The sequence below is a fragment of the Atractosteus spatula genome, chromosome 2 (assembly GCF_055471065.1).
Source record: "Atractosteus spatula isolate fAtrSpa1 chromosome 2, fAtrSpa1.hap1, whole genome shotgun sequence".
Lineage (NCBI taxonomy): Eukaryota > Metazoa > Chordata > Actinopteri > Semionotiformes > Lepisosteidae > Atractosteus > Atractosteus spatula.
In genome coordinates, this window is record NC_142707.1 from 32632216 (window position 1) to 32659923 (window position 27708).

The 27708-nt window shown below is 36.8% G+C and overlaps 1 protein-coding gene across 1 annotated transcript in view; it reads right to left on the reverse strand.

Annotated features, from left to right (window-relative positions):
* The window catches only part of mthfd1l (methylenetetrahydrofolate dehydrogenase (NADP+ dependent) 1 like), a 117618-nt gene that overhangs the window by 38772 nt on the left and 51138 nt on the right, over positions 1–27708 (reverse strand). The window contains exons 21-24 of the mRNA XM_088929573.1: positions 14522–14661; positions 13721–13762; positions 9100–9200; positions 7001–7178 (exon numbers count right to left, since the gene is read on the reverse strand). Of these exons, the coding sequence (XP_088785699.1) occupies positions 7001–7178; positions 9100–9200; positions 13721–13762; positions 14522–14661 (461 nt within the window). The remainder of the gene's footprint in view (positions 1–7000; positions 7179–9099; positions 9201–13720; positions 13763–14521; positions 14662–27708) is intronic.

Sequence of the window (27708 nt, forward strand, 5' to 3'; positions counted from 1 at the left end):
AAGCAATTTTGAATATAGAGATATTTTCAAAACAAAATAAGAAGCTGCACAATTATTTGTTATTTTGCTACATGCTGAAAGTCTGTGAAAATGTAAGACAAAAAATTCCTTGAGCATCTAATAACCTTCTCCAAGAAAAGGGAATCTGATTATATGTCCCACATTACTTAGCTGAAGAGATTTGGAAGGGGTGAGGCTAAATAAGATGGTTTACATGGTCATATGAAATGGGATTTTGTAATTGTTGGTTAAGCACTTTCATGCTTTTTGTTTTATATGAACTGAGATCCCAACTCTCTACGGATTAAAAAAAAAATTCAAAATAAGAATAATGTGGAGAGACTCAATCTGGTAAATGCTTTTTTTTCCCTGAAAACAAAATACTCCTTTTATGGAAGCTTTCAGTTTAAATTAAAATGATTCAACAAAAAGACCAGAAATAAACCCTCAAAATATATTCTTAGAAAATTAAATTTAACTACTCAGACAGGAATGCAAGTACATTTCATTTCAACATTTCAACTGTGAAAGTCATCCTATACGACCCCTGCCACTCGCAAAGTAAACAAGCTATAAAATACAGAATTCTTAATAAAAATACCAATTAAAAAAACAATGGATTAAGGTCATCAGGACTTCTTTCAACATCTTTTTGCTAAGCTGACAAGAAAACAGTCATTGTTTTTTTCATTTTGATATCAGTTTTATCTGATTTAAATCACTCTAGCTGACAGCTTGTCTTTTGGAACAAAATGAAATGCAAATGGCAGTCAGACCCATAAGCTCTACTAGCCAGTGTAATCAAATGCTAAAAACAAAATGATTCCGGGGGGCTCCCATGTGGCCCAATTGATCAAGGTGCCTGTGTGGATCACAGGTCCACAGCCTGCTGTGATGGCAATCCACTAAGTGGTGGCGCTCAAGTAGCCAAGTGCTGCCAGGAATGTGGGATCTTGAGCCACTTATGATATTGTTATCTTGCTGCAGAACAGCACTCTGGGACATATAGGGCTTGCAGTATAGTCACCTCTCCTTATGTCCTTGTGATGCCATCACCTTTATAGGCACTGGGACCCTGGTAAGTGCACATTTTGGAGGGCAGCAATTTAATCCAGGGATAATAACACATACTTTCTTGCTTTCCTTGCTGATTTTAAAGATGCCAAAATAATATTTAAAGCATAAAGCCCTCAATCACAGAATAAATGTGGAAAACTCAAGTTACGGAGATGCTGAATTAAGGCATAGAAAATGAGGAAAAAGTACAACAATGGATGCAAAGTAAAAAAATTTAAATCTCTGCACATTCTCTAACAATCTCTAACATTGATTTGTTACCTAACTGCACTTTAAAAGCAGAGTATTATTTGTCAAGCTGCTCATAAATTGCTCAGAGTAGTAAGGACTTCCAATTGGATTTCATTCCGGGATCCAATGTGTAAATCAAGAACTGGAAGGACCTTGAGTGCGAGTAACAGAAAACAGTGATGAGAAATCAATGACTCAGTACCAGTATTCATTACAAAAAGAAAAAAAAAATAAATCAATAGGATTCCCTCAGATTGCTACATGCACATGTTGAGGGTCATCCAATGAACAAACTGGAAACATTAATTATGGACTCTTTAAGAAACAAATCTCAATGTACTCTAGGGAGGCAAGAGTTCAGTTAATTCCTGGAATTTCTGGTGCTTTCTGTTTATTAACATTACTCTCGTAGCAGCACGATCATCTTGCTACATGCTGAAAATGGCATAATGGGAAGAAGGTTAATGGTTACAAATTAGATTCATTACAGTTGGTAATAAACCTGACTTCTTGTTACTGGTCGACTAAATTACAGGCAGAAAGACTACTAAGTTTCCATGAAAAACTATTAATTCCACTCAAACCCACTGAAGAACGTAATTGGAATGACTCTGACAACTGCAAATACTTCATTGAGAACTCTTTAAGACTACAGAGCATGAGTGTACGACATTCCTGTTACACCTGACCAATGATCTTAAGACTGATTACAGGTAGCAGTATATTCTTTAACATGAAAACCAAAATTCTACACAATATCCTAATTGCAGTCTTATTATTGCATTGTAAAATGTTAGCAGATCTTCATTAGACTTCATTTCTACACTTTGAACTACAGTACTATATATATCCTATGAACGTATTTGCTTTTTTAGTACCCTACATTGTCCAAAGTAAAAAAGTGTCGACAAGTCTGCACTTTTATAATGTGTAATATTAAACTTATCCTTTTTCAACAACCTCGTAGTCTAATAAAATCTTATAAACTATGTTAGTAGATGAAAACAAAAGAAACTGGAATTCAAAATCGAAACTAGAAAATATTTTCTCTAGATAATCACATCTAAGACCATAATGGTTAGACCATGGTTAGCATTGTTTCCTCCCACAGTCCAGAGACATACTGGTAGGTTAATTGGCTTCTGGGAGAACTGGCCCTGGTTTGAGTGTGTGCATGTCTGTGAGTGGGTCTGTGTGCCCTGCAGGTTGTATCCTGCCTTGTGCCCATTGCTTGTTGGGATAAGCTACGACTCCTCCACGACCCTGTACTGAATAAAGGAGTTAGAAAGCGTATGGATGGACATCTGAAGACACATGACGGCCATGAGATTAACTCAATAAAGCATATGAAACACTGGCACACTGTGCCTGTAAAAAAATCCTTCATTAATGGGATCAGTTAATTAAAGTCACAAACTCAATAACTCAAAACAGCTGATGTTTGCTGGAACTTCGGCAGAGCCAATGCACTGTGAACACTGCTATTTTTTTTGTGAGTAAAACATAACATTTCCAAGAAGATGCTGCAGATCCCAGTGCATATGATGGTAGATCAAGGTGGGAACATAAATGTATATGTAAGCGGAGTTTTAAACTTAAAAAGACACTGTCCTATCCATAAACAATTTAGGTAATCTCATTTTTTACAAAACATCACAAAAGGTTTGCATTCCAGGCATGTTTTTATATCTTTGGTATTCACGTCAAAAATGAAAAAAACCCCATTAATTTCTAAGCATTGTCATTCAAAACAACTGGCCAGAATAGCTAAGAATCAGTTTACAAATACGCATTAAAATGCAAAATCAGAAAATTACAGAAACTTTCCAGTTCATCTATACAGTGGGTGTATACAGTATAAAAAAGTTTCACGGTTCATTTAAACAGATTTTGCCCAAAGTGCTTAAAGCTCCCAGTTGAATACTTCCATATGTCTCCTAAGCATGATTAATGCACACATAATTTAGCAAATCCCACAACATATAGTAGTTTTGTGCTGTGTTGCTAAATTTTGACCTCACTCGTCTTCAATTGGACAAGCAGATTTTTCTTTTCCAGTTTCTGAACAGTGCTGGGCGAGTCTTTTGTAGTTGTATATATTGTTTTTCAATCTGCGAATGGGGTGTGAAAGTCTGGAAGAGTCAGAGTGTGTGTGAATACAGCATTGATGTTTTGATATAATCTTATCAAAGCCTGATAAGGATATTTTTTAATTCTGTGTGGACGTATTTTTATCATTTTTATATTAAATCATTTGAATACCTGTTTACAATACAAAATGGGCACTGAGACTAAAGGTTCCTTTGGAAAAACAAGTTATACTTTTGTCTCAAAAGACTTTTTTGAGTATTTTGTAAACATACAGTAGTATTATTGTTAACTTTGGAGATGTTTTTGTCAACTCATGCATGTTCATTTTTTTAAGGTTTTGCATATCCTTATTTACCAATGTATTAAGAGCAAATGCTTTCACTTTTTAGATGTATATAAAAAATAAATTGAAAATAAGATAATACAACACTAACTTAATACCCACTATTATGAAACCTATTAACGACTTTGGCAAAACATTTGCTGTAGTTTTGTCAGTGACACAAAGTTTGTATGTTTGCATTTGGTTTCATGGCTGCATCTTAAAGTTTTGGAAAGGGTTTATAGAATAGTCACTGGATTCCAATAGGTCTAGGAGCTAAATTTGGTAATTAAATGCTGGTATGTTTAAATAATTTTTACAGTGTTTATATACATAATTATCTACAAATCAATTTTCAATAAATGCTTACTTCAACAAAGTGTTGCCGGTGAGGATAGCCTGGCAGACAAGGGGCTTGAGGCAGATGTGTTTATACAGTATATGTATCCATTTATTAAATTCAACTCCCTCACACATTTCCCTCGCATACATGCAACTGGCTTTCAGCCCATGCCGTGACATATGAAATACATATTCAGCCACGAGTCTTTTAGATACATTTACAGAACCAGCAGGAATCCATCCTCTTGCTAGCAAGACTAATATTAGTCCCCTGGTACTGCTAATGATAAGCAGAACATTTGGCACTTACACGCATGTTTCAAAACCAAGGTCAGTTCACATAATTCATCTAACATGTACTTTCAGGTGAAATAAGATGGTTGTTAACTACAAAAGTATACTAGACTCCTTAAGGATGCTTTGAATGTTTTAAAGGGGTTTTATTGCAATAAGTACTGTACTGGAACAACACGGTGGTGCAGTGTTTAGGTTTGCTACCTCACAGCACTGGGAACCTGGGTTCAATTCTGGACCTGGAGTGCTATTTGTGTGGAGTTTGCATGTTCTCCACATGTGGGTTTTGCCCAGGTGCTCCAGTTTCCTCCCACAGAATGAAGACTGGTCAATTAATTGGCTTCTTACCTGTGAAAGTTTGTGTGCCCTGTGATGTCCCGTCCAGGGCATACCCTGCTTTGTACCAGTTGCTAGCTGGGATAGGTTCGGGATCTCTATAATGGTTTTATAGAGAGATAATGCCCTCGCTGTTTTTTCACACTACCATACATGCTAGACCCAGTGCATTCCATAAACATAAAGGAGTTGAGCTGTTTGGCACCAGTATCACCCTAGGACATTCTTCACATGTCCCAGTGAACATACCCTGAATAGTTCAGTGTTCTGATAATGCCAGCTCCTATGCCTGGGAAGCATGTGTTCCCCAACTGCAAGATGCCATTACATGTTTTTTTTATAGGCTGTTTATGAGCTCCCAAGACAGATCAAATGCCAACACACTCTAGTCCCCAGGCCACAGAAGCAGTCCTGTGATTAAAGAGCTACTAACAGGTTAGTTAAAGGAGAAGCTCACTGCACTCTACTTGAAGTGTCTGTTAAATGTTATGTTGAAACCACACAGCAGACGCACATGAGAGTTTGATTTACTGTAGACTTTCTGGATGCCTGTAGCTTTTCTGACAGCTATACTGTATCTATGGCATTGAAAGTTCTCCGTGTATGTGACCAAGGAATAACAGCACAAAAAACAAAAAATGGATAAAATCCACCTACACCACTACATTGTATTGTATGAAATCATTTAAAACACCATCAACAGTTCACTTATTGAAGGATCTTCTTCTTGTGTATCATTTGTTTCAGTCCTGCTTTTTCAGTCAGGAGAGGTTTCTGAACTACATACCTCAAGTTGTGTACTTTTAAGCTCTGACAACATTTATGATGCAAACCATCAGGGTGACTCAACATAGTGCAACAGAATACAACTGTACAAAATTACAGGGTGAAATAGACTACCTCTTTGTCAGTTTGATAAGTCATTAGCAACTTCCTGAAATGAAAGAGCTGGAAGTCTGCGCTGTTCACCCACTTATTGAGCTGAAACAGACTACTGTCAACAAGAAACAGACTACTGTCAATTCTATTCATACTGTATCTCTCGTGTAGTGCTGTTGTGCTCAATACTGACACACAGGACAGAAATACTAGGTCCTAAATACCTTCATGTCCACTCAAGCTTTGATATGAAAAATACAAATAAACATGATAATATACAGTAGGATCTTGATTGGGCTTCATGTTTTTTAAATTATTTTTACATCTTAATGTAGAGGTATTGAGGTTCATTTTGCCAGTCTGTGCAAGTTTCAAAGTGTTAATCCCACTGATATCATACATGTAGTTCTTGGATATGGCAATATATTTAAAATATTAGAATTTGATAACAAAATGAATATATGTAAAAGGCAGTTGTAATTCTTGGGGAAAAGTTGATGTTTTTTCATCATTTACCCAAAGTTTATGGGTATTGTTCACTGACGCTAAACCAACAACAAAAAAACAAAAGATCTGTTTTTAAAAAAGAGATCCCTATGAATTCCAAGAAGTGAAGATTTTAAAAAATGCATTTGCTCTTCATTGCACACGCAATAAGAAGGAATGAGGTGTCATTTATATCTGCACAGGCTTGCAAATTTAATCCAGATAATCAAGGAGAGATTACATCCTACTGAAAAGTAGAAAAAGAAAAACACTGTTTTAGCTGTGGAGCCTTCTTTAGGTGTGGCTCCACTAATGTATTGGTATCGTGCACTTTTTCAGAGGGCAGTACTAGGAGTTCCCCTACAGTACAGCCGCAAAAATGGTAAAAGGTCCTCTTTCTCTTAAAGACACACCTGCACCTGCACTGGACATCTGAATAACAGACTGGCATGGAAGATGCAAGGGCATTATGAATATGAAACAAATTGGATTATAGAATATAGCAGCGTCTTGCTTAGCGCTGAGGATGTGTAGCAAGGAAGGAGTGCCGGGGAAATTCGCACTAATAGAGGCAATTACAGCCTGGGATTCAGCAGGGATGCATTCCCAGGAGTGCTATTTCTTACGTAAGAGCAACATATGAGGGCTCTGTGACAGTACCGTCATGCCATTACCGACATTTATGATTAAAAATGCATTATATACAGGAAAGGGTTTAGTCTGAAATTACAGTCACAGCAGAAATCAAATTTGGCTTCGTACCAATACAGTCGCCAATTAACTGGAGGTTATGGAACTAATTAAGCTGTGGCTCATCTGAGGGACTTCAGCCTTTATTAATGAGCAGTTACAAATACTGCTGGCTCTATGGTAAAAATACATGATAGATTTATCAGTGCAGTAATACAGGAAGTATTAAAAACAGCGCCCAGTGTGTCTCACCTCCAGGTCGTAGAGAAACTGGAAGTTGTCCTCCTGATTGGCGGCTCCTTTCACTGCCTTTGCGAGCTCTATGGATCCCCTGCCTCCTCGAGACCAGTGGTGACATGCCACAGCATCAAAAGCTCCAGCATCCTTGGCAATCTGACAGACCATGTCAATCTCCGCTTTAGTGTCAGTCCTGCGCATAAGAAAGCGAAACAGCATGAGGTGTTACACCAGTACAACGCTTTCATGAAACTCTAAAAGTAAGTTGGTAAGAGTCCATAAAGTTCTCTCATTATCAGCAGTCAAACGGAATAATCTTTTTTCTTTGAGTGCCCGTTCAGACGTTCAGACTTTAATCTCTTAGATAAAAGAACAGGTATACACATGTATTGTTGGAACTTCCTGCAGCAGTTATTCTTCTGTGTTCCCCAATCCCTTTCCTAAGCATAAAATTCAGAATTTTAAGCCATATAATTCACGATCCAGTGATTCAAAGAATCAGAAACCTGCATCTCTACTGTATATGCTTCTCCTTGTTTAACATCTACAAAAACTCTAGTGTTACTAAATCATTAAAAATACTCCTCACCACCCTGCGTTCACAGTGGTTCTGTAACAGGAGATGCCATTTCTCATTCTAAGCTTGTTTTACTGCGATTCTCCTTGTGTGCTGTTAAAAAAGAAACACTTGGCTGGAAAGTGACTGATCTTCATTTGCTTATCTGGGAATGTAAACATCAAAATACAGCAAAGCCTTTTTTTCCTGCCCTTTTAAATTAATAAAGAACAGAAGACACAGAAAAAGAAAATTCAAAAGATCTTTTCATTCCAGCAGTGCAGTAAGTATTTATCCATAAAACAGTTTTTGGTCACCATAAACAAATTCTCTATTGGGCAGCCTCACATTTGTATTATCTGCCATTTGGAAAAGCAAATTCTAACGACAGGGGCATGACTGCCTGTGGTTCTCTAGGAGTTTCCAAACCATTGGCTTTATCATTCTTTACAAATCAGATCCACAGTGTCTTCCAAAAATCTTCAACCTCCCCTTGAAACAAATATCATTGCAAATATCAGGTCACAAACAGACTTTTTAATCCACTGAAATGTTTTTTATCCCCTTGATTCGCACAACATCTGCAAGAATAAGCAACAATTTCAATATTTTTGTGTAACACAAATGTACGAAACATGGAGATATTTTGTTCCCGGAAGTATTCAGTCCCCCGAGTTTGTAGAAGCAAAGTATCTGCAGAAATTACAGCTTTGAATCTTCTTGGGCACGTCTATATCAGCTCTGAGGGGACTTGGGTATTGTTTGTCCACTCTTCTTTGTAGATCTGTGTTTCTTTTCTGCATGTCTGTCAAGCTGGATCGGGAGCATCAGTGAATTGCAATATTTAATTAGGATTCAAGTTTAGGTTTTGTGCTGGTCTTTGGACATGCAGGAAACCTGAGAAAACTCATGCGAACACGGGGATGACATACAAAGTCCACACAGACAGCTCCCCAGGTCCAGAACTGAACCAAGGGCCCCAGCGCTGCAAGGCAGCAATGCTAACCACCGCATCGCCATGACACCCTCTTTGGAAATCATGTCAAGCAATTGAACCCATAAGGAAATAAGATGCATCTGGGCTCAATTTGGAGTGTCGCTGCAAAGAGGCTGAATACTTAAAGACATTTCAGTGTTTTTGTTTAAATTGCATGTAAAACTCTGGAAATATTTCTTCCCCCTCCCACTTTGCCATTATAAAGCAATTTGTAGAGCAGTGACAAAACAGCCCATAGACATTAATATCTGAGCAAAAAAAACATTGTGAAGAAATCCAAGGGGGAGTGATTACCTTCTCAACACACTGTACCTCCCAAGAAGAAAGTGGCATCCCTCTATGAGGATCAGTAACGACACTCTGTTACTTATGAAGCATAATTCATAATTCAAGTCCTTAGCATAGAAGAGCTGCAGCATATTCTTGCCAATAAATCATATGTAGCCACATGGTTCTAGTTTTTAAGTGTAACCATTCCAACCTGTGTCTAACCATTCCATTTCTGTGTCAAATGTGGATTTCATGAACATTACTCAGAGATTAGATTTAAGAAATACTTACTTGAACACATTTAATGCTACAACAACAGGCACTCCAAACAGGTAAGCAATCTGGATTTGTTTCTTTAAATTGCTGCAGCCATCTTCCACCAATTTGAGGTTCTGTAAGCAAAACGCACACAAGAAAATGTCAGAAAAAAGGATCGTATTATTTTAACTTTTATTCTGACAGATTTATACACTTTGTGGTTTTCGCACAATGTAGATTAGGAGATACTTTATCAGTAAGATGCGTGAGTTAGATAATATGTTTGGGGAATAACTGGCACAGCTCTGTTAGCATTGTGAGCTTTTATAAAGAAATAGCCCCAATTTCAAATGTTGTGCAAATACAGGACAGAATGGGTTCAATAGCAGGTGAAATTATATTTGACAATTCATGAAATTATCCTCCTCCTAACTAGAGCGGCAGATCTGCAATGTGCAATATATTCAGAGTGGACAATTAACAATTAAAGATAAAAATACAAATTGTCTTTCATATACTTGTACCAGTTATAAAACTGTATGTATAACTGTACTAAGATAGACAAAAATATATATATAAGAAAAGAGAGGCCCAAGTGAAGTGTTCCCAATGTGAATATTACTGCACTCACTGTGAAAGCTGGAAAACCTTGACTGGCAGCTGGAGAACAAACTCTTCTCCCAGCAAGAGCTGTGTGCCTTGCTAGGGGCCTTGTCAGCCAAAAGTTTAGGGCAAACTGTGGACTCTGAAGTCAGGTCCAGCAGTAAATCACAACTGTGCTATAGGGCTTCTGTATTATCACTAGAAACTTGGTGTGTCAAAATACCAAATACACTCCAGTAAGTATTAATGACGAAAATGCATTTGCAGCAAGGCTTTTAAAAGCTAGTATTTTAAGGCCGATTTCAGAAGAACAAATTAGCAAGAACAAAAATTTTACTTTGAGAACAGAAGTCTACAAGGTTGTAAACAGAACCCCTTCCCATCAAAGCCAATGAGCAAACCCCGCCATTGTAGCCCTAGAGAGTAAAGTAGCAATAACAACAACAAATATGCTTGACAAACAAGCCAATAACATCTCCACACAAAACAAGACACTGAAACCATGTCTGCGCTTCCAAACACAGCTGAGATTGACCTCGTAAAATAAAAAAAACAAACATCGGACCCTTTCCAGAAAGCTGTGAGATTACAAAAATGAAAATAAACGCATGATGAGTAGTACCATCAGCAGGACATATCCACTATTAATAGCATTTTAACCAAGTAAAAAATTATGGCATTTTATTAAGCCTGTCAAATGAGCCTAGCGGAACACAAAACAGGCCCTAGATTTTAGATCAAATTAAATATTAAAGGAACAGCAAAGGAGCAGAGGAAAGAGAAGCACAGAGGTTCCAAAATTTGAATTTGCCTTTACTGGAGGGATTTGGACTCCCAGTTCCTGGTGCTCTCCAGCTTGCTACCCTTCATTGGGCAAGTTGCTGGGTTGACAGAATTCTGCAATGTGCTACACAGTGTGTTCGTGACCCAGCACTGCCACCACTGTGCTCAGCCAGGGAACACAGGTGCCACCTTGAGACACAGCCAAAGCACTGCAACTGTTTGTGACAGGTTAAATAGACAATCAAGAGCAAAATCAAGACTGTGCTGTATACTGTATACAGAAAAGTGTTTCCTTATTGTGAGTATTTGTATACAGTTCTACTTAATAATCATCCTTTGTATGTTCAACCTATCAATCAACAGAACATAAACTGTAACTTTAATAAATTGGTGACAAAAAAACATTGGAGGGGCATGATGTGTGGAGTATATAACAGATCACTAATTCAGAGGTCAATTATAACACAGTGCAACAGAATGGAATCGGGGATATACAGTATGTGTAAAGGGAAGAATGCGTTCCATGAGAGAATTCCTCACACAGAGTGGGAAAACCCAATAAGACCACAGGCAGTAGGAAATGACCTCTTTCTAAAGCCCTAGAGAAAATGTCAGTATTAATCTAATATTTATAATCAATCAAGGCATTAATCAATGTTTAATCTTCTGAATTTCAATCAATCAAGAAAAAACAGATGCAAGAGAATCGTTAGAAAACTAAGACCATTATATGGAATGATACTGAAGTACTGTATATTTTTGAAACTGTACAAATAGAATCAGTTTGTTTACAATTACTTTCCTGTTTACAATTTCAGGAAAGTAGAGTATAAAAATGAGATAAAGCTAAAGAGAATTAGAATGGGCTAGGACTGGCAAAAACATTGTGCCTTGAAGTACAACACAAATTAAGTATGGAATTCAAAATCAAGAAAGCTGTGGTTCAAATGGTTAAATAAAACAAATTAAAACAATACAGTGGGGGTCTCAACATCCGCAAATTTCACTTATTTACAGTTCAGTCTGGCCAAATGAATCTTGGATGGAAGAAGAGCAGAGTGGGATGAAACCAAGCCAAATGATGTTAAAAGCAACTTTCAAATTATCTGCGCAACAGACTAGGACCTAGCTACTGAGTAAGCCTCTTTCTGCCCCCTGCACAAGTATCCCCTACACAGCACCCGTATCTCAACACAGTTTTGGTTTTGTAGCAAACGCTCCAGGTTCTGTGTCCGCTGCGCGATGTTACAGGCTCACTGACAGTATGCCTTATTCTTTACAGTGTGCTAAGCACAGAGTGAAAGGGAGAAAATTTGAAGTGGGACTCATGTCGCTTGAGTATAGCTGATTACTATAAGTTTCTAATTACTGCTGTTTCTTTCAGATGAACAGTGTGATTTTCATTAACCTAAAGGCAACTGCAGGCAACAGGTGTTCATGCAAATGCAAGAACGTGGATTGGATTGAACTATTTTATGACCACCGCCCTACCTGAATTACATTAATGATCTAGATTCTGGTATTGTTAGCAAACCAGTCAAGGCTGCAGGTGTTACCAAAACCAGAGGACAAGCAAAAATGATAGAAGCCCAAAATCCAAAAGACTGACAAAGTTCAGGACTGGGCAAACGCCTGCCAGATGTGTTTAATGTGGACAAGTGCAGGGTGTTGCAAGCAGTTCGAAAAGGCAAACTATAAAAATACTGTATAATTGGAAACATCAAGTTTATAGAAGCCACTTTATGTTGACATTTTCATTTTCTACACAATGTAAGCAAAAAATAGAAATGCAAACAATGGTGGGACAAAGATAATGTGTAGAATGCATTTCAAAATGGTGCAACAAACTAGTAAGAGTTCATTTAGAATATTATATGCTATTCTGGTCACCATGATAGAAAAAGATATAGCTGCACTGGAATCGGTCCAGAGGAATGACACTAGATACATTTCCATCTGAACATTCTTAGCTGTGAACAGAGAAAACTATGAAGGGACCACATTCAAATATTCAAAATCCTCAAAAGTATTGACAAAGACAACCCGGATGACTGCCTCACAAGTGGAAACTGTCAGGGAAGTTTGTTTTTAAACAGAGCAGGAGACATATTTTACAAAAAAGATTGTGAAAGCCTGGAACACAGCCATTCTTCTTGAAGCCAATACCCTGGCTTCCTTAAAAAATAGTTGGATGGGATCCTAGGATCAAATAGCTATGAAAAAACAAATAAGTTACTTCTCATTAGCTGAAATAAGTTACAACTACTCATACTGTAACAAAAAATATTTTTTAAATCCACCTTCTCTCTCAAATAGTTCTGGTAACTATGAAGCCAAAAGGGACCCACTTAGAGACACATATTGTACAGGTTCTAAACCTGTTTAAAATGTACTAACATATTTTTACATGGGTGTTTTCAAGCATAATTGGGCGTCAAAGCTGTTTTTTTCTACAAGAACATTTTAGTATGTTCGAATGTGTCACTACAAGTATCTTTCTTTCTTATACTAGAGGAAGCATTTTCTCAGTGGCTCAGAAGGCTACACTCCTCCCTATAGGTTACAATATATTATTGGTGTATGATTGATTCTGGCTTCACATAAAATTTCCCCAATTTGACTCAATTTACTACATCATAGTACTGTAGTCCCTTTTTGGCTGAGGATATAAAATCAGAAAAATCCCACCAATTAATTCTGTTGTAGAACACAGTAGCTTGTCATTCTCAATTAAATGCTAACATCGGGGTTAAAGAACAAAGAACAAAACCAGGGATATTATTTTGCATAAGATTTACACAACTTAATCTAGAACTATCCAATTACATTATCCAATCCAATTACAATTCAAGGAAATACAAGTGCCCACAACGTCCCTTCCAGAAGACGCAATGTAAAAAAAGAGTGCCACTCCTTGTCACATTATAGTGTGAAAAGGGCAGGGAAAGGAGGCCAGGCGAGATATACAAGTACAGTATACTCCGTTTCTGTGTTCACAGCAGGTTCCTAACACTTAAAATACAAACATAAAATTCCAAAGCAATCAGAACCAGCAAGAAACCAGAAAATAAAAAAAAAATAACACCTGCTCTGTACAAACCATATGCTTGTTTTCCTTTTGGAAAGCCAATTGTTTTTTGTTACACTATTTAAAACATTTAGAAAGAAATCTACCTGTGTTCTCGGGGCATTATTACAGTCATTTCAAGAAGCAGCTACCATTTAACAAAAGGAAAATAATACCTTTATATTCCCTTTGTCATCTTACCTCTTCTGTGTATTCCTTAGGTAAAGGTGTCCCCGCAGTGACCTGCAAGCACATTTCCCAGTAAATATTTAGAAACAGCCATCATATATAGTAGATTGAGCATGACCACTTAGCACGTTTTGAACAACATGTTCAATCAGTGTGCATGGCCACATAGTCTTGATTTTCAAATAACCTGTATACAAGTGATTTTTTGTGAGATGCTTCTCACTGCAAGTGTTATTTAAAAGGAGGTATGTCATATATATGCCTATACTTTTATTCAACAGTATTTTTAATTGAGCAATTTAGTGTTTGAAAATACTAAAGCAGATGTTCTATGCGTCTCAATTTAAATCCTCATATTAATTTATGATTAGCCTTTGAGGATTTTAAGAAACTTTAATGAATTTGAAATTATTTTTCTCAAGAAAAGTATTTACAAATGACTACCTTGATGAATATAGCTAAAATATAACCATTAACAATTATAATTATAAAACAAGAGTAGATACAACATTTATATTCAAATTAAGATTTTTAAAAACACTACTTATTCACAATAGATGTTATATTTGAAACATTAAATATCCATTGTATGGAACCCAATTAACAGTGGTCTTGGCAACATCGGGGAAACAGGCAAGTAAGAACATTTTTTTTTCTAATTAAATTTTACTTATCTAATATAATATTCTTGCCACCATAATCAAGTAATAAAAAGATGCGAATTGTCCTTTTGAGTATGTGAATGTCTGTACTTAATGAGGAAATAAAAAAAAAATCTCAAAGGTTAAAGTCAAATGAAATCAAAAGACTTACATTGGGTCCACCTCCATGCATCTTTAAAGCTCTCACTGTGGCAACCAAAACGACCACATTTGGACGCAGGCCAGATGTCCGACATTTTATGTTGAAGAACTTTTCCATCCCAATGTCGGCGCCAAAGCCAGCTTCAGTCACTGGAAGTATGACGGAAAGGATTTGCAAGTTCATTAAGATAATCTGCCAGTCTAGATATAAATGCATTGCAACAGTTTCTATCCTTGGTGTAAAATTGTTCAATTATTGAAATCCACTAGTTATCCTAGGCTGGAAAAATATAAGAGCAATAAACTGGAGTTGCAATGTACAGATTGTTTAACTCAACCAGCTGTCTTAAATACTGTGCATCATGGATCAATGTAATATTGTATGCAGTTGTTAGAACCTTTGAATCACTGTCAATTCCCATTGATAATGACTAGCATCTGTGTCATAGTCTGTTCTCCAGTTTTTGTGATACAGCTGTTTGAATAAAATAACTTAGTAAGGGCCCTGTATACAGTATTTACAAGGAACATATTTTATCATGAAATAGGCTTTTTTGCAGATACCACATGGTACTGTAGCACTAAGAAGAGATGCCAGTTTTACAATGTAGTACTTTGCATTTAGTACTCTTAACCATACACTAAAAAATCAAGTAAGAGATGTAGACAAAACACTGCAGCACCACTAACCTTTTTTTAATATTGCCTGGATCATAAAATACGAATTACTTTTTCAAATAATGCTAAGGTCAGAAAATGTTTGCATTTAGAACTATTTAGGAATCCCTATTCTTAATTAGTGTTGCACATTTTAAAATAAAGTATTCCATAAAACTACATGCTGAAAACAACTGCCAAAACTGTTTGGTATTTTGTTATCGTGGGAAATGGATACTGAATTCTTATGTAGAGGTTAATTTAACAAATTCCTCTACAATCGACCATAAACCATGTCCAAGTATGCTTTCTGAAAATAAGGGAAAGAAGAAAAAGTTACAGGAACTGCAGATTCCGATTCTGATGGAAAGTGGTCTAAACGTCACTCAGACTGCTACCATACTTTCAGTGCAACTGTGTGTGTCCGACATAAATTAAATAAAATAAGTAAAAAGGACAAACATTTCTGGGGGATGGATCTTTCTTTTACACAAATTAAATGGTAAGGTAAATTTTGTAAACCCAAAAAGTTTATCAACATTCTTGCACATTTTAGAATTAAATCTTCATGAAAGTCTTAATAAAAGTTTTAATAAATGTTTCAAGAGAATCAGACTAAATGTATACAATTACACAATACAAAAACATAACATTTTTTGATTATTTAGTAAAATGAAACAACAGTAAATATCCCCGTGTGAATAAGCGTGTGAAGCCTCAGACTAAGATTTAGTGACACCACGTTGTGCAGCAGTGATTTCAGCTAGACGTTTCCTGTAACTGTTCATCAGTCTCACACACCAGCCTGTAGGAATTTTGGCTCCTTTTGTCTTCTCACAGATCAGCCTCAAGTCAGTGACATTGAGGAATTCCCTGCTTGAACAGCTCACTTCAGGTTCTGCCATGACATTTCAAACAGGTTTTGCTCCAGGCTTTGATTTGGCCAATTCAAAATACAAAATTTCTAAAGCCCATTCTTTTGTAGATGTGCTTGCATGTTCAGGATCATTGCTGCAAGACCCACTTTTGGCTCGGCTTCACCCGACAAATGGATGGCCTCACATTCTTCTCCAGAATTGCAGAGTCGAATGCCAAATTCATGCTTCCATTAATAATGGCATGCTGTCTGGGTCCAGAAGCAGCAAAGCAGCCCCAACCCATACTCCCTCTACCAAGCTTGACAACCGCAATCAGGTTCTGCCAATGGAAGTCACTGTTTGGTTTTTGCCATACATAACATTTAGCAGTCTATTTAAAATATTCAGCTTCTGACATGCCTGTTCAGAGATCAATCTCCCAGTAGTCTTGGTGCAATGGTCCAGGTGCTCTTTAACAGACTAGAGAAGGGGAGCAAAGTTCTTTTTAGACAAAAATGTTTTTTTCCTGGTTATCCTTCATTGAAAACCACTCTAAAGGCCTATATTAGCCACAGCAAAGAGGTCTGGTGGATCCTTTGTCTGCGGTTCTTTCCACCTTCCTGGATGATTATCAGGGTAGAGTTACCTTGGCCTTAAATACTTCTCATTTTCAGACTATTTGACAGTTTATGGATGGAGCCCCAAACGTATTTAAAGGGGTTTGAAACCCACTCCAGATTGATGGGCAACAACTACTTTTTCTGCGATGCTCTAAAATCGGATTTTTGATGATGGCACGATTTGCCCTTCCACAAATCAACTTCACTATGGTGAGGATCAAAATCACACGTTTCTGACCATTATATAGGACAGGGCTACCCAAACGTTTAATTGTGCTAAGTAAACTAGGATTTTGCTTTTTTCATATAGACAGATTCTTCATTTTTATTCTACCTCATACATTACTACATGTCAAAAAACATCAAACTGGTAAATCTAAATGCTTTAGTTAATTAAAAAAGGACTCTTTTCAACTAAAGAAGAGGTACAGTATCTTAAAAATATGGACTGAGGCAGCCCCTTCTATTAGTTCTTAGAAAGGAACGTGCAATACACCACCACCATTAACAAGAGAACAGCCTGAGCCCACTGCCTCCGTTTTGACACCCTAACATATTGTACACTCAGTCATCTAAATGTACTGTTCCAGCCACTGTCACAGACTGCCAAGGCAAACAAAAATGCACATCCCAGCTGGGAAGGCATGCACTGCACTCCATTGCTTTCCATTTCAGAAAGCCCTCCCAGAACTCAAATAAACATCTACTGACTTGCACAGTAAGCCTGTCTAAAAGCAGTGGCATAAACTTTGTGCATTTTCCTTGGAAGGCCATATGTGAAGAACTGCTTATATGATGGTCAAAAGTATTCTTTTATAACAGCATTACGTCCATTAAAAGAAATGGACACAAGAATCTCATCAAGATGTGTCATTAGATGGCACAATGTCAGCTTTTACTACAGGACATGGGAGTTTAGTTCAAACTCCTAGACTCTTATAAAATGCCTGCTTTTTTTTCTGGCCTGCAGGCTCCTATAATTTATGTTCCAGTTTTGTCTCTTAATACTGCTCCACAAGATCACAGTGACCTAAACAAGAAAGACACTTGGATTGCTTGATTTCAGTTTTCTGCTTTAACAACATTCTGTTAGGAAACGAGAAATTTAAATGTATATCCCCCCCCCATAATGCTTTGATGTCATGAATGTGCAGACCACCAGTTGAAAAATTAATGGATAGAGAGTTAAGAGATGAAAATCTTCAACTTCTACATCTCTGTACTGTGCTGTATGATCCACACACATTCTGTGGTCACTCACAGAATGAAGGTATAAATGTCTGGAATCAATTGCCAAAACTGTTTTGTATTTTGTTTTGGCAGTTGATTCCAGACATTGATACCATCATTGTTTATTGAAGAAAAAGTTTTACTTATATGCAATATTGCACAGCTGCAGATGTAAGTACAGACATCCTACTTCTGCAGGCCATAGGGCAGTGTGTGCTCAAGCACCCTAGTATTTTTGATCAGATTATTAACACAGGGGTGAATGCAGTTTACTTTGTAAGTGTTTGTACTGCAGGACTTCACAATGCTAAATAGTTATTTATTTAAGTTGTCCAAAGTCAACTTATCTGACTATTAGTTTGAATTGTGATTCAGTTCATTTGTCTTTAACTTCCTATTAAAATTAAAATTAAATAGAAATTAGTAGTAATGGATATTTGAGCTTAAAAAGGATCTGTGTTGGGCAGCCACTACCAAAGAACTAAGCAGGAGATATTTGGGTGTCAGAAATGGATTAATTAGGAAAACCAGCTCTATAAATCAATCTGACACACATCACTGTCTGCACTTAATTAAACCTCTAGTTTTGAAAGCCTGAAACACCTGACTAGTCACTGCGAAGCCTAGGAAAATAAATGAACGTCATGCAGAAAGTGCATGATAAGTACTGCCAAGAAAAACAAAATGCATTTGCGTACTCCATATTCACAAAGATTGTTTCAGTGGATGTTGATGGAGCACCAAAAGTACAGAAAGGGGTTTATTACCCACCCACACTGATAAGCATCAACTGCTTTTTCGTGAAGATCGTTTCAGTGGACCTTGAAAATGTCATAAATAACTTCATTAACAAGAGTCTCACAACAGGATAAAGCTTTTATTAACGATAGGAAAGGCTTTGCTATTTATTATAATTAATGAAGGTTATTTCATTTTGTAACATTTTGAAAACTGGCTCCAATGCCCGTATCTTAAATGTGTTTATTCAACCACAGCAAGCTCACAGCATTGCTATATCTGAGGGTGTGCTAGCAATTTTATGTGCCAGGAATGGGCTGTGCATTCTTTGGTGTACAGCTGAGGCTGTCAGTGCCCTCTGGTGTGTACTTTAGTACTGTGGGAACAAACTTTCATTACTCCACAGTGCAGTTTTTACAACAGCTGTCTGAATGAGTCAAATGAGTCAGACTTTACGGGGAGCCTATATTGGGTACAGATATCTAAAACAATATGAATAAGTCAATCAAGAGAGACAAACGGTTGCAGCCTCAGGGTGAAAACCAACATGCAGATCCTGGCTGCAAGCTGAATCTTAGAAAATATCTGGACATATTCCCTCAGGCAAAGTCCCAGTGAAGCCCAGCTGTAAACTCCAAGCCCTCACTTCTCACCCCGACTGACAATTCAATCAGTCCTGCTTCAGTCTGCCAGTAGAGTCAGAGGTTACACTGTGCTGGACTTCTGCCAAGGTGGTGAGGGGGTCACAACATTCACCCTTTCATTTTAAAAAAAAATCCTCTTCAGAATGATTTTGAAATTGAAAGCAGTCACGCTATGCTGTTCTCCAAAAATATTTGATTAGCCCGCAGATCCTCAGCTTTGCTCTCCTCCTCAAAAGTTACTATAAATAATCCGAATGGAAAATTATTTTAATTTTAGAGAGGGTAAAAGGCTCCCATGGTAAGAAGCTACATGAAATATTTGTGGTCGGCTTTTCAAAATTAAAAAATGCACAGCAATGTCTGCATATAGAGAAGGCTTGAGGCAGCTTTAAATCTGAGCCCATGCAGACAGTATTTGGCAACTTTCAGGAGAGCCTGTGCTGTGGGAAAATGGTTCATAACGTTAATCTATGTCATTTACTATTATGTCTCCCAAAAAGCAAGACTAAAGGTTAAGTACTGAAAAAAAAAACAGTGGCACTTATGTGAAATGTTACCTAGCAAAGTACATTACTACTGTACATGGTAATTCCCTAAACATTAGATGGGAGAAATATTTTCAACCCTCTCATAAATTGTATGTTCATTTCTTCACATTGTGGACCAAGTGTCTTCAATGAGAATATTTTAATTACTGCCAATAACATTGGGAGGATCACCAGAGACCAAACTATCCTGCCAGCTTATTTATAATGGAAATCCTTGCCCTGTTATTTCCAGTTCAAAGAAAACAATTCCTGTAATGTATGTTGTTGAAATTCGAATCTTGTGTGTCAACAGCTCATTCCCAAATTGTAATTTCCTCCGAGATGTGCGAGCCAGGAAAGTTAATCTTTTGAGCAATTAGATAATGACATGGCTAGTTTATAAACTGTAATACCCTAACCTAGTCATTCAAATAACACAAAACATTGTACAGAGAGATTCAGGAGTACAGGAAGAGAATGTTGTAAAACATGACAATATATTTTAAATATCTTACTTGTGCTCAGGGCTGTGTTTGATTAAAAATGCCTGTAAGTCTCTGTTAGTTGTCTGATATCCCAAAACCCCAATGTTCATGATAAACAGACATCCACAGCATCAGAAGCAATTAGTGTGAAGTCTCAGAAATCAAATTCACAACGTCAAGCTGATTCCAGGAGCAGCTTGAGAATGAGAGGCAGGCGATGTTCACAGACAAGAAGAGATTAAATAAATGGCCTTTGAAAGGCTCACTGACCATAAAAGGACTGAAGACAGTACAGCGGTCCAGGTGGGCCACACACCATTCACCACCCACCACTAACAACAACCTTCTCTTCACATTATACAGGAAAGTATGAAACATTAATATGGAGCTCAAAAACAACTTTTTGCTCAACAATATATACACTTTTCATATACAATTTTTTTTTATTTTGGCATGGACTCATTCCCTTTATTTAAAATGTATTCCTATGCAAAAAAAAGATCTTGAATTTACAGGGTTTGGATTTTCAAATAGGTTTTTTTAGCACATCTGCTGCTTAAACAAAGAGCTACTGTATCTGTGTTGGAGAAACACTTTTTGGGGTATAACATGCTGCTAAGAGATTATCATGGGCATGGAACCCCAGGTTTTTGACCGGTGGTCTAGTTTTATGGCTGTAGGAAGCAGCATCTTTCAACCCATCACTGTAAACTTTAAAGCAGAATTGATCCAAACATTTAAACAATTTGTAACACTTACTCTAACTGTGCCAGGTGGGTAAACTGTGTACAAATACAGTAGAATAGTACAAATGTCAAATCTGGACTCCATGTTTAAGTACTGAAGTAAACACTGTGAGAGCTTATTTACTTTTAACAGCTCTGGCAAAATGGTACTGTAGACTTCACAGTTATTTTACTATAACGTTTTGAGGAATACAAATCGTTAATTTGCGTTTTTTGTGATGCACCTCATTCTGCCAAGGTGTTTTCACTCTACCTAGAGGTGCATACGTCTCCCCTAGTGTTTCCTTCTTTCACTGCTCTGAGGACTTAGGGTACTTCATAGTCTCTATGCAGTAGTGCAATAGTAAAATCCCACCTCTAGGCCTCGACAGAGGAAAGGCCGAGGCTGAGGTCAGTGCCCTGCTAACCGGTTTGACACTGTGACAATCACATATGGGGGCATGTACATTTTTGCACCTTCCAAAAAAGACACTGCACAGAGCTTTAAAAAAAGAACTGGATAAAGACATCTGACATTAAGGGGAAAAAAAGTGAGATTTATTTAAATACAGCATGATAATTAACATACAGTACTTCCCAAATAGTTAATTTCCAGCAATTAGCAGTGCTAGGCTCAACCTCTTATACCAGTTTATATTGGTTCCATCACCAAGGTCCTTTTACTAATAATATGGATTACTAAGAAGAGCTGAAGATGCTTTTCGTACTGTATAACTGAACTCTGGTTTATTGGAATGTATCAGCAGCAAAACCTAGAGTAGAACCTTTAAGTTCGAATGTGCTATTCGGGCACTTTTACCAGTGAAACATTAAAATGCAGCATACACAGGATACGTAACATGAACAAAATTGTCTTAATATCATATACTTCAAAGGGAAGCACAATACTACACAAAGTACATGTTTCTTTCATATAAGTATATTAAGTATAAAGTATTTAAATAATACAGATGCTGACAGCAAAAAAAATATTTAACATGTTTTTTGGTTAAACTAAAAATACAGAATAAGTCTTGCTCATCTGGGTCCAGTGTCCTTACTGGCATTCAGACGATTTACTACTGGAAAATAATCTAAAATGTCACTATTTTTACATATTAAGCCACAGAAAATATCTTGAAGTGGAACAATGAATTTCAAGAGCACAAGATAGCATGGATGTTATGTCCATATGGCCATGAAAGATTTATTTCACTATCAAAACCACTTGCAAGATAAGTAACATCATCATCGTAACTGGTTTTGACGGTTTTGTCAATGGGCCTGTAGAGATAGTTTGCGGTGAATTGAAACTAATCAGAGAGTAAGACATGAAAAACTGGAATTCTTCAGTCAAGAACATGTTCGTCTGAGACAGAAGCAGGTGGAAAAGATGGATACATTATCTCAAGCCACAAAAACACAAAAAAGACAATACTCTTGGCAGGAGGCTGAGAAGCTGTGAGTTGTGACAAAATTGGTGAAATTGTATTGTAGAGAGATCTAAAACATTAAGACACAAACATTGTGTAGATATTGTTCTACTACTACCTAAACCCAATGTGTTTATGTTTTTCGTGTATTTTGAAAAATGAAAGCTGTACACATAGACAACAGGGCAGCTGGTAGCCGGTAAGAAAACATTCTTTCAGTGTTGCCTGGGATGAATTTTCTAACCTCAAAGTTTATTTTACATTGAACATATTGCAGCACATTTCCAAATCTATGGCATTATAAAGGAAAAAGCCAGAAACCTTTTTTTTCTAGACAGTTCAGCAGCTTGAGAATTCTTGTAATCTCCAAGCAAAGATTATGGCAGACAGCTCAACAGAAACACACTCACTTGGCTGTGTTTTCTTTGTCCATGAATGTGTTGCAGCCAACTGGTCACATGCTCAGACAGAGACATTCCAGATGGGAGACTAGGAGTAAAGCTATGCATCACAACCAAAAGTGAACCAAAACAGTCCTGAAGAACTTTTACCGTGTTGAAAGTACAGAACTGCAAAGCTCTGAAGGAATGTTAATCAAAGAAACAAAGGCAGATGTTAAATATGTTAGCACACAGGTACTTCATGTGACAAAGATATTATTGTGGCAGAACTGCATATCCACCAGAGGAAATTGTTTATATCCTCCATTCATACAACGGTTAACTATTTCACCATTTTTCGTATACGTCATACTGTATTTTACTCAATGTTTATTACAATCAAAAGTTATCATGAGTTGAGAGATATTTACATTTTTCCTAAGGAAAAGAAAAACAGAGGAAAAGAAAACCACTACCTTTGAACAAGCCCTTTTAAAACAGCCATGAGGACAACCCATATCATGGTGAGCAAGGAGGAATAAGCTTCAAGTGAGCTGCACTGAGAATAAAAGAGTGACATGCAAGAGAAACACATTTCTTTTTGGGTGGGCTTTGAACTTCATTTCCTCCTTAAACCAATCTATAATTGTTTTCTAGAGCTTTAGAGAATAGAAAGAACAGAGGCTCCACAGATCATCTAACATTTAACACTGAAAAATGGGTTGAATTAACTTGAGTGTTGCGGTGTGAATGTTAGTGCTAGTACTCAAAGAAGCTCTTCAGGAATTGACTGAAGACCCAAATGTAAGAGAGAGACAGAAGAAAAAGAGATCTTTCAAAACATGTCCGGAATTAGAACTGACAGTTTGCTTGAAACCCACTTGCGTTTCTCTCTTGGAGCTTTTGTAAAACACATCAGAGAATGGGTAATACTTGAGTTTGTTTTGCCTTTACTAACATCTACTCACATGTCTTAGTTTAATAAGCTTCAAACTGTCTACAGTATATAGTACTACAGCTTTTGAATTACCAGAAATATGAACTCTGATAATATTTATTATCTTTATTTTATTAAAGGTAAAGTTTTCCCCATACCTTGTGAGTAAATAAGAGCGTAGAACTCATTTCACTGTATCACTACATAGCATAAAACTACAGAAGGCCTGTAAAAGGAAAAATGAAAACATCAATGGAATTTCGGTTCTGTTTGAAGTTAAAGGCCTGGAGACAATTCAGAAACTATTACAGTGATTTTTTATTACTGTTAGAATGGAAATTTGACACTCAGCATCACTTATCCTAACCGACTGCATAAAACATAATTGAAATGATGGCAATAACTGTCATAACTGACTGAAAAGAGTCATAAGCAAACAGGCATAGTTGTTGGATGAATACTCAGGAGTGAAGTGAGTATTCATTAATGCCCACACTTGCTCTCCTACCTCATGAAAGCCAGCTAACTGTTTATGCTTCCTGAAAATGCTTTCAGTCATTTTTAAATGGCCACATTTTTGGAGAAGAATAAAGAAAATGGCAGTAAGATCGTTATAAGACTTTATATCAGGGGTCTCCTAGAGAGGCCCACACCCAGTTACTCCTGGATTTGGAGGTTTAGAGGTTTTGAAGGTCACCTTTAAGCTACTGATGAATCAAGAAAGTTCAGAACTCTGATTTTTGAGGGTACTTAGATTTTAGTAAAGAAATGACTTCTAAATGTCTTCATTTAACAAATCCACTGTTTAATTAATCACAATGGAATTGTTCCATATTTGCAGAAATTGGTGTTTAAATGGTGACCTACAGCACAGAACCTGCCTGGGACTCTGCAAGACTAGGGTCAGTCAATCGCAGGGCAGACAGACACAAACACACACCTCGGGCCAGTTTTCTCAGAAGCCAATTAAACAACCAGTACATTTTTGATTGTTGGAGGAAACCAGAGCACCTGGAGGAAACAAACTCCACACAGATCGCACCTCAGGTGTGGGACTGAGCCCAGGGCCCCATTCTCTTGTTGAAAAAACTCCTACATTATTGCATCTCTCAAAGGAACTTAAAAGTGAGGAGAGATTGCTGTGCATTTTACTGGAAAAAAATCCTAATTTTATTTTAATAGCTTACTTGTTAGCTATGATATCTACTCCTGTTTTGAATAAAACAGGTTTATCCTCAAACCAAACAATACTGAACGTACTAAAGAAGGCACATTAGATGATTCCATGGCTTCTTTCAGAGAAAGACTGGATGGAGAAGCTGAGATCAACCTGAAGCTAGCATCCAAAACAGGGCCTAGTCTCATTTGTATCCTGTCTAATGTTATAATGGTTGAGGACTATTTTTAAACATAAAAATAAAAACATTGCCAGGTAACACAAAGAAACACTTGATGTTGTTTTTCATTTTAAGCAAGGTTCATAACCATCAAAACATACTGAGGTGCTGCAGAATGGCCTATGGCCTGTATCAGTGTGCAAGCTGCAAAGAAACAAGAAAGGCAAAATATACTGTGCATTTTTTAGCCTTTTTAATTTTTACCATAGAATTAACCTCTGCTCATTCTGCTTTGAGGAACCTGATGAGGGGCAATGAAGAACACCCAAGCTAACATGTTCTAGGACTATGATGAAACTACTAAACTTGTATGACAGACTAGTCGTTCAATGTGAATTTCTTACCCTCAGAAGTTTGTGAACTGTATGTGTCACAATAATTATGAAGATTACATTTCAGAAAGTGCCCTCACAAGTATAGGAACCTCTGAGAAACAGGCTGTCAGTCCCTTCGGGGACTGTGCAGATTCAGTCAAAAAAATGAATCAGAAACCACAATTTGGATTCTTCTACCTGTATTCATAAGCAAAACTACAAATAAGGTTTCTAAAGTAACTTAAAATGGTTATTAAAACATATATTATCCCCCACAACATGTGTGGGCTGAAGAATAATCAGAATATTCTTCTTTTCAGAGACGTACTCAGAAAAAAATAGCCTAAGTAAACCACAATATTGTACAGCGCACATGCATCTGCATTAATGTCATCCTTTGGTAGGAATACTGTTGTGCTGTACAAGCTAGGCTCTACAATTGTAAAACAAATATGCAAAGCCCAATAAATAGTGGAACCACTGTGCCAAGTTCTGAAGAAGAGCCTATTCTGAATTTCCTAATTTGGAAAGAACACTACAAACATGTCTTTTTTTTCAAAGATTCAATTTGTTTGAAAAGATCTCCAATAGCAATGTGGCTCAAATAAACTCTTTTCAGTACTGGATTCAAGCCATTTGTCAATACACACTTTAACTAACTGGGAGGAGAAACAGTTCTTGTTTTTTTGTACACATAGTGTCTTCTAATTTGCCTTAACACCTCCAGAGCTCCTGAACTATTCACCCCTTCCAATGACATCCCATTTTAGTGAATTCCATATGATTGTAATGTATGTACATTTTTAAAGTAAATATTTTAAATTAAACCTTGGATACTCAAACTGAAAGGTTATACAGGAAAAATAAGAAAAACATCAGCAAAAAAAAACTTAAACTTTAGACGATTTCTCACTCTCCTGATTAATAATAACTAGCAATGACAGCTTTAATTCCTTTTGGATAAATCTATACACAGTAAGGGTTTAGTTTGAGCATTTACGTTCTGATTAAACGTCTTCACTTTTACACAGCATACACCTCACTTGTAATGTTTAGATACATTGCAAGAATATATCAGCGGCTGAAAAGCACAAGCAGATTACTTTGGAAGTGTTGACTATCAGTGAGAAAAGTAATGAATCTCACAAATAAATTTAAAAAATGAGGAAAGAACCTAAATATCTCCAGCAAAATACATTGAACTACCACCTAAGCACAATGCACAAAGCACAATAATTTTCCCCATACAACAAAGATGAAATAGATTTTGTCTTCCGTGATATACTGTATACTGAAGACATCTAGGCCATTTAGGTACTCAAAATGGGAACATATTTCATGATCAACCAATCCTACAAGGACATATTTCTGCCCATAGTAATCAGTAATGTGCTAATGGCTTCCTATTAGTGCAATACTTCCCCAACATTTACCGACTGCAGGAAGTGGGATATTATAAACAATTAGACGGCAAGACATTCAATTTTATAGCCAGAGCAGCCTTAAACAGAGCCATAGTCCCTACTGTGCTCGGCTTCCTGAATTTGGCAACTGACATTGTAACAAAACTACTTTCAGTAGGAAAAGGCTTCTTTAGAGAAATTAAATTAAATTTAATAGTTTAGTGAAAGTTCTCAGGATTTGGTTTAAAGAAACCTTCCCTTAGGGAGATGCAGAGATCTGCACCATCCATTTTTTTTAAAAAAAGATACTGGAAGAAAATGTTCCTGAAAAGAGCAAGAAAAAGCACTCTACAACAGCAGACTTGTTTACTCTACATCCCTGTCGACTTGCTCGTGTTCATCTTAAGCACAGAGCAAACTTAATTGCAGTATTCAGATATCTTTACTTTGTGCCATTTTCTTTCATTTTGAAAATGAATTGTATATTTAGAATTTATACATCTGAATACAAAAAATAACAAAAAGAACAAACTAGACATAAACAGTTGTCCTGTGTACTGTAGGTTATTCTGTTTGAGATGGCTGGGCCTTTTTCAACACTTTTTCAACAAGAAATCCGAATTTCCGAATTTTCCACACTGTCCGAAAAATAAAGCTTGCATATGTTGTGTGAGGGAGTACATCAAAGAATGTTTTAGTCTTTTGCCATTAAAATAAAGCCCCAAACCTGTAAAAAACATTAATAATAAGATGTTTACAGTAAAATGGAAAGTCTTTGACTATATTTCATCTGCTACTTTATTTAATTTAGCCTTGTATTAACAATTTTTGTAATCCAAAACATTTTTAA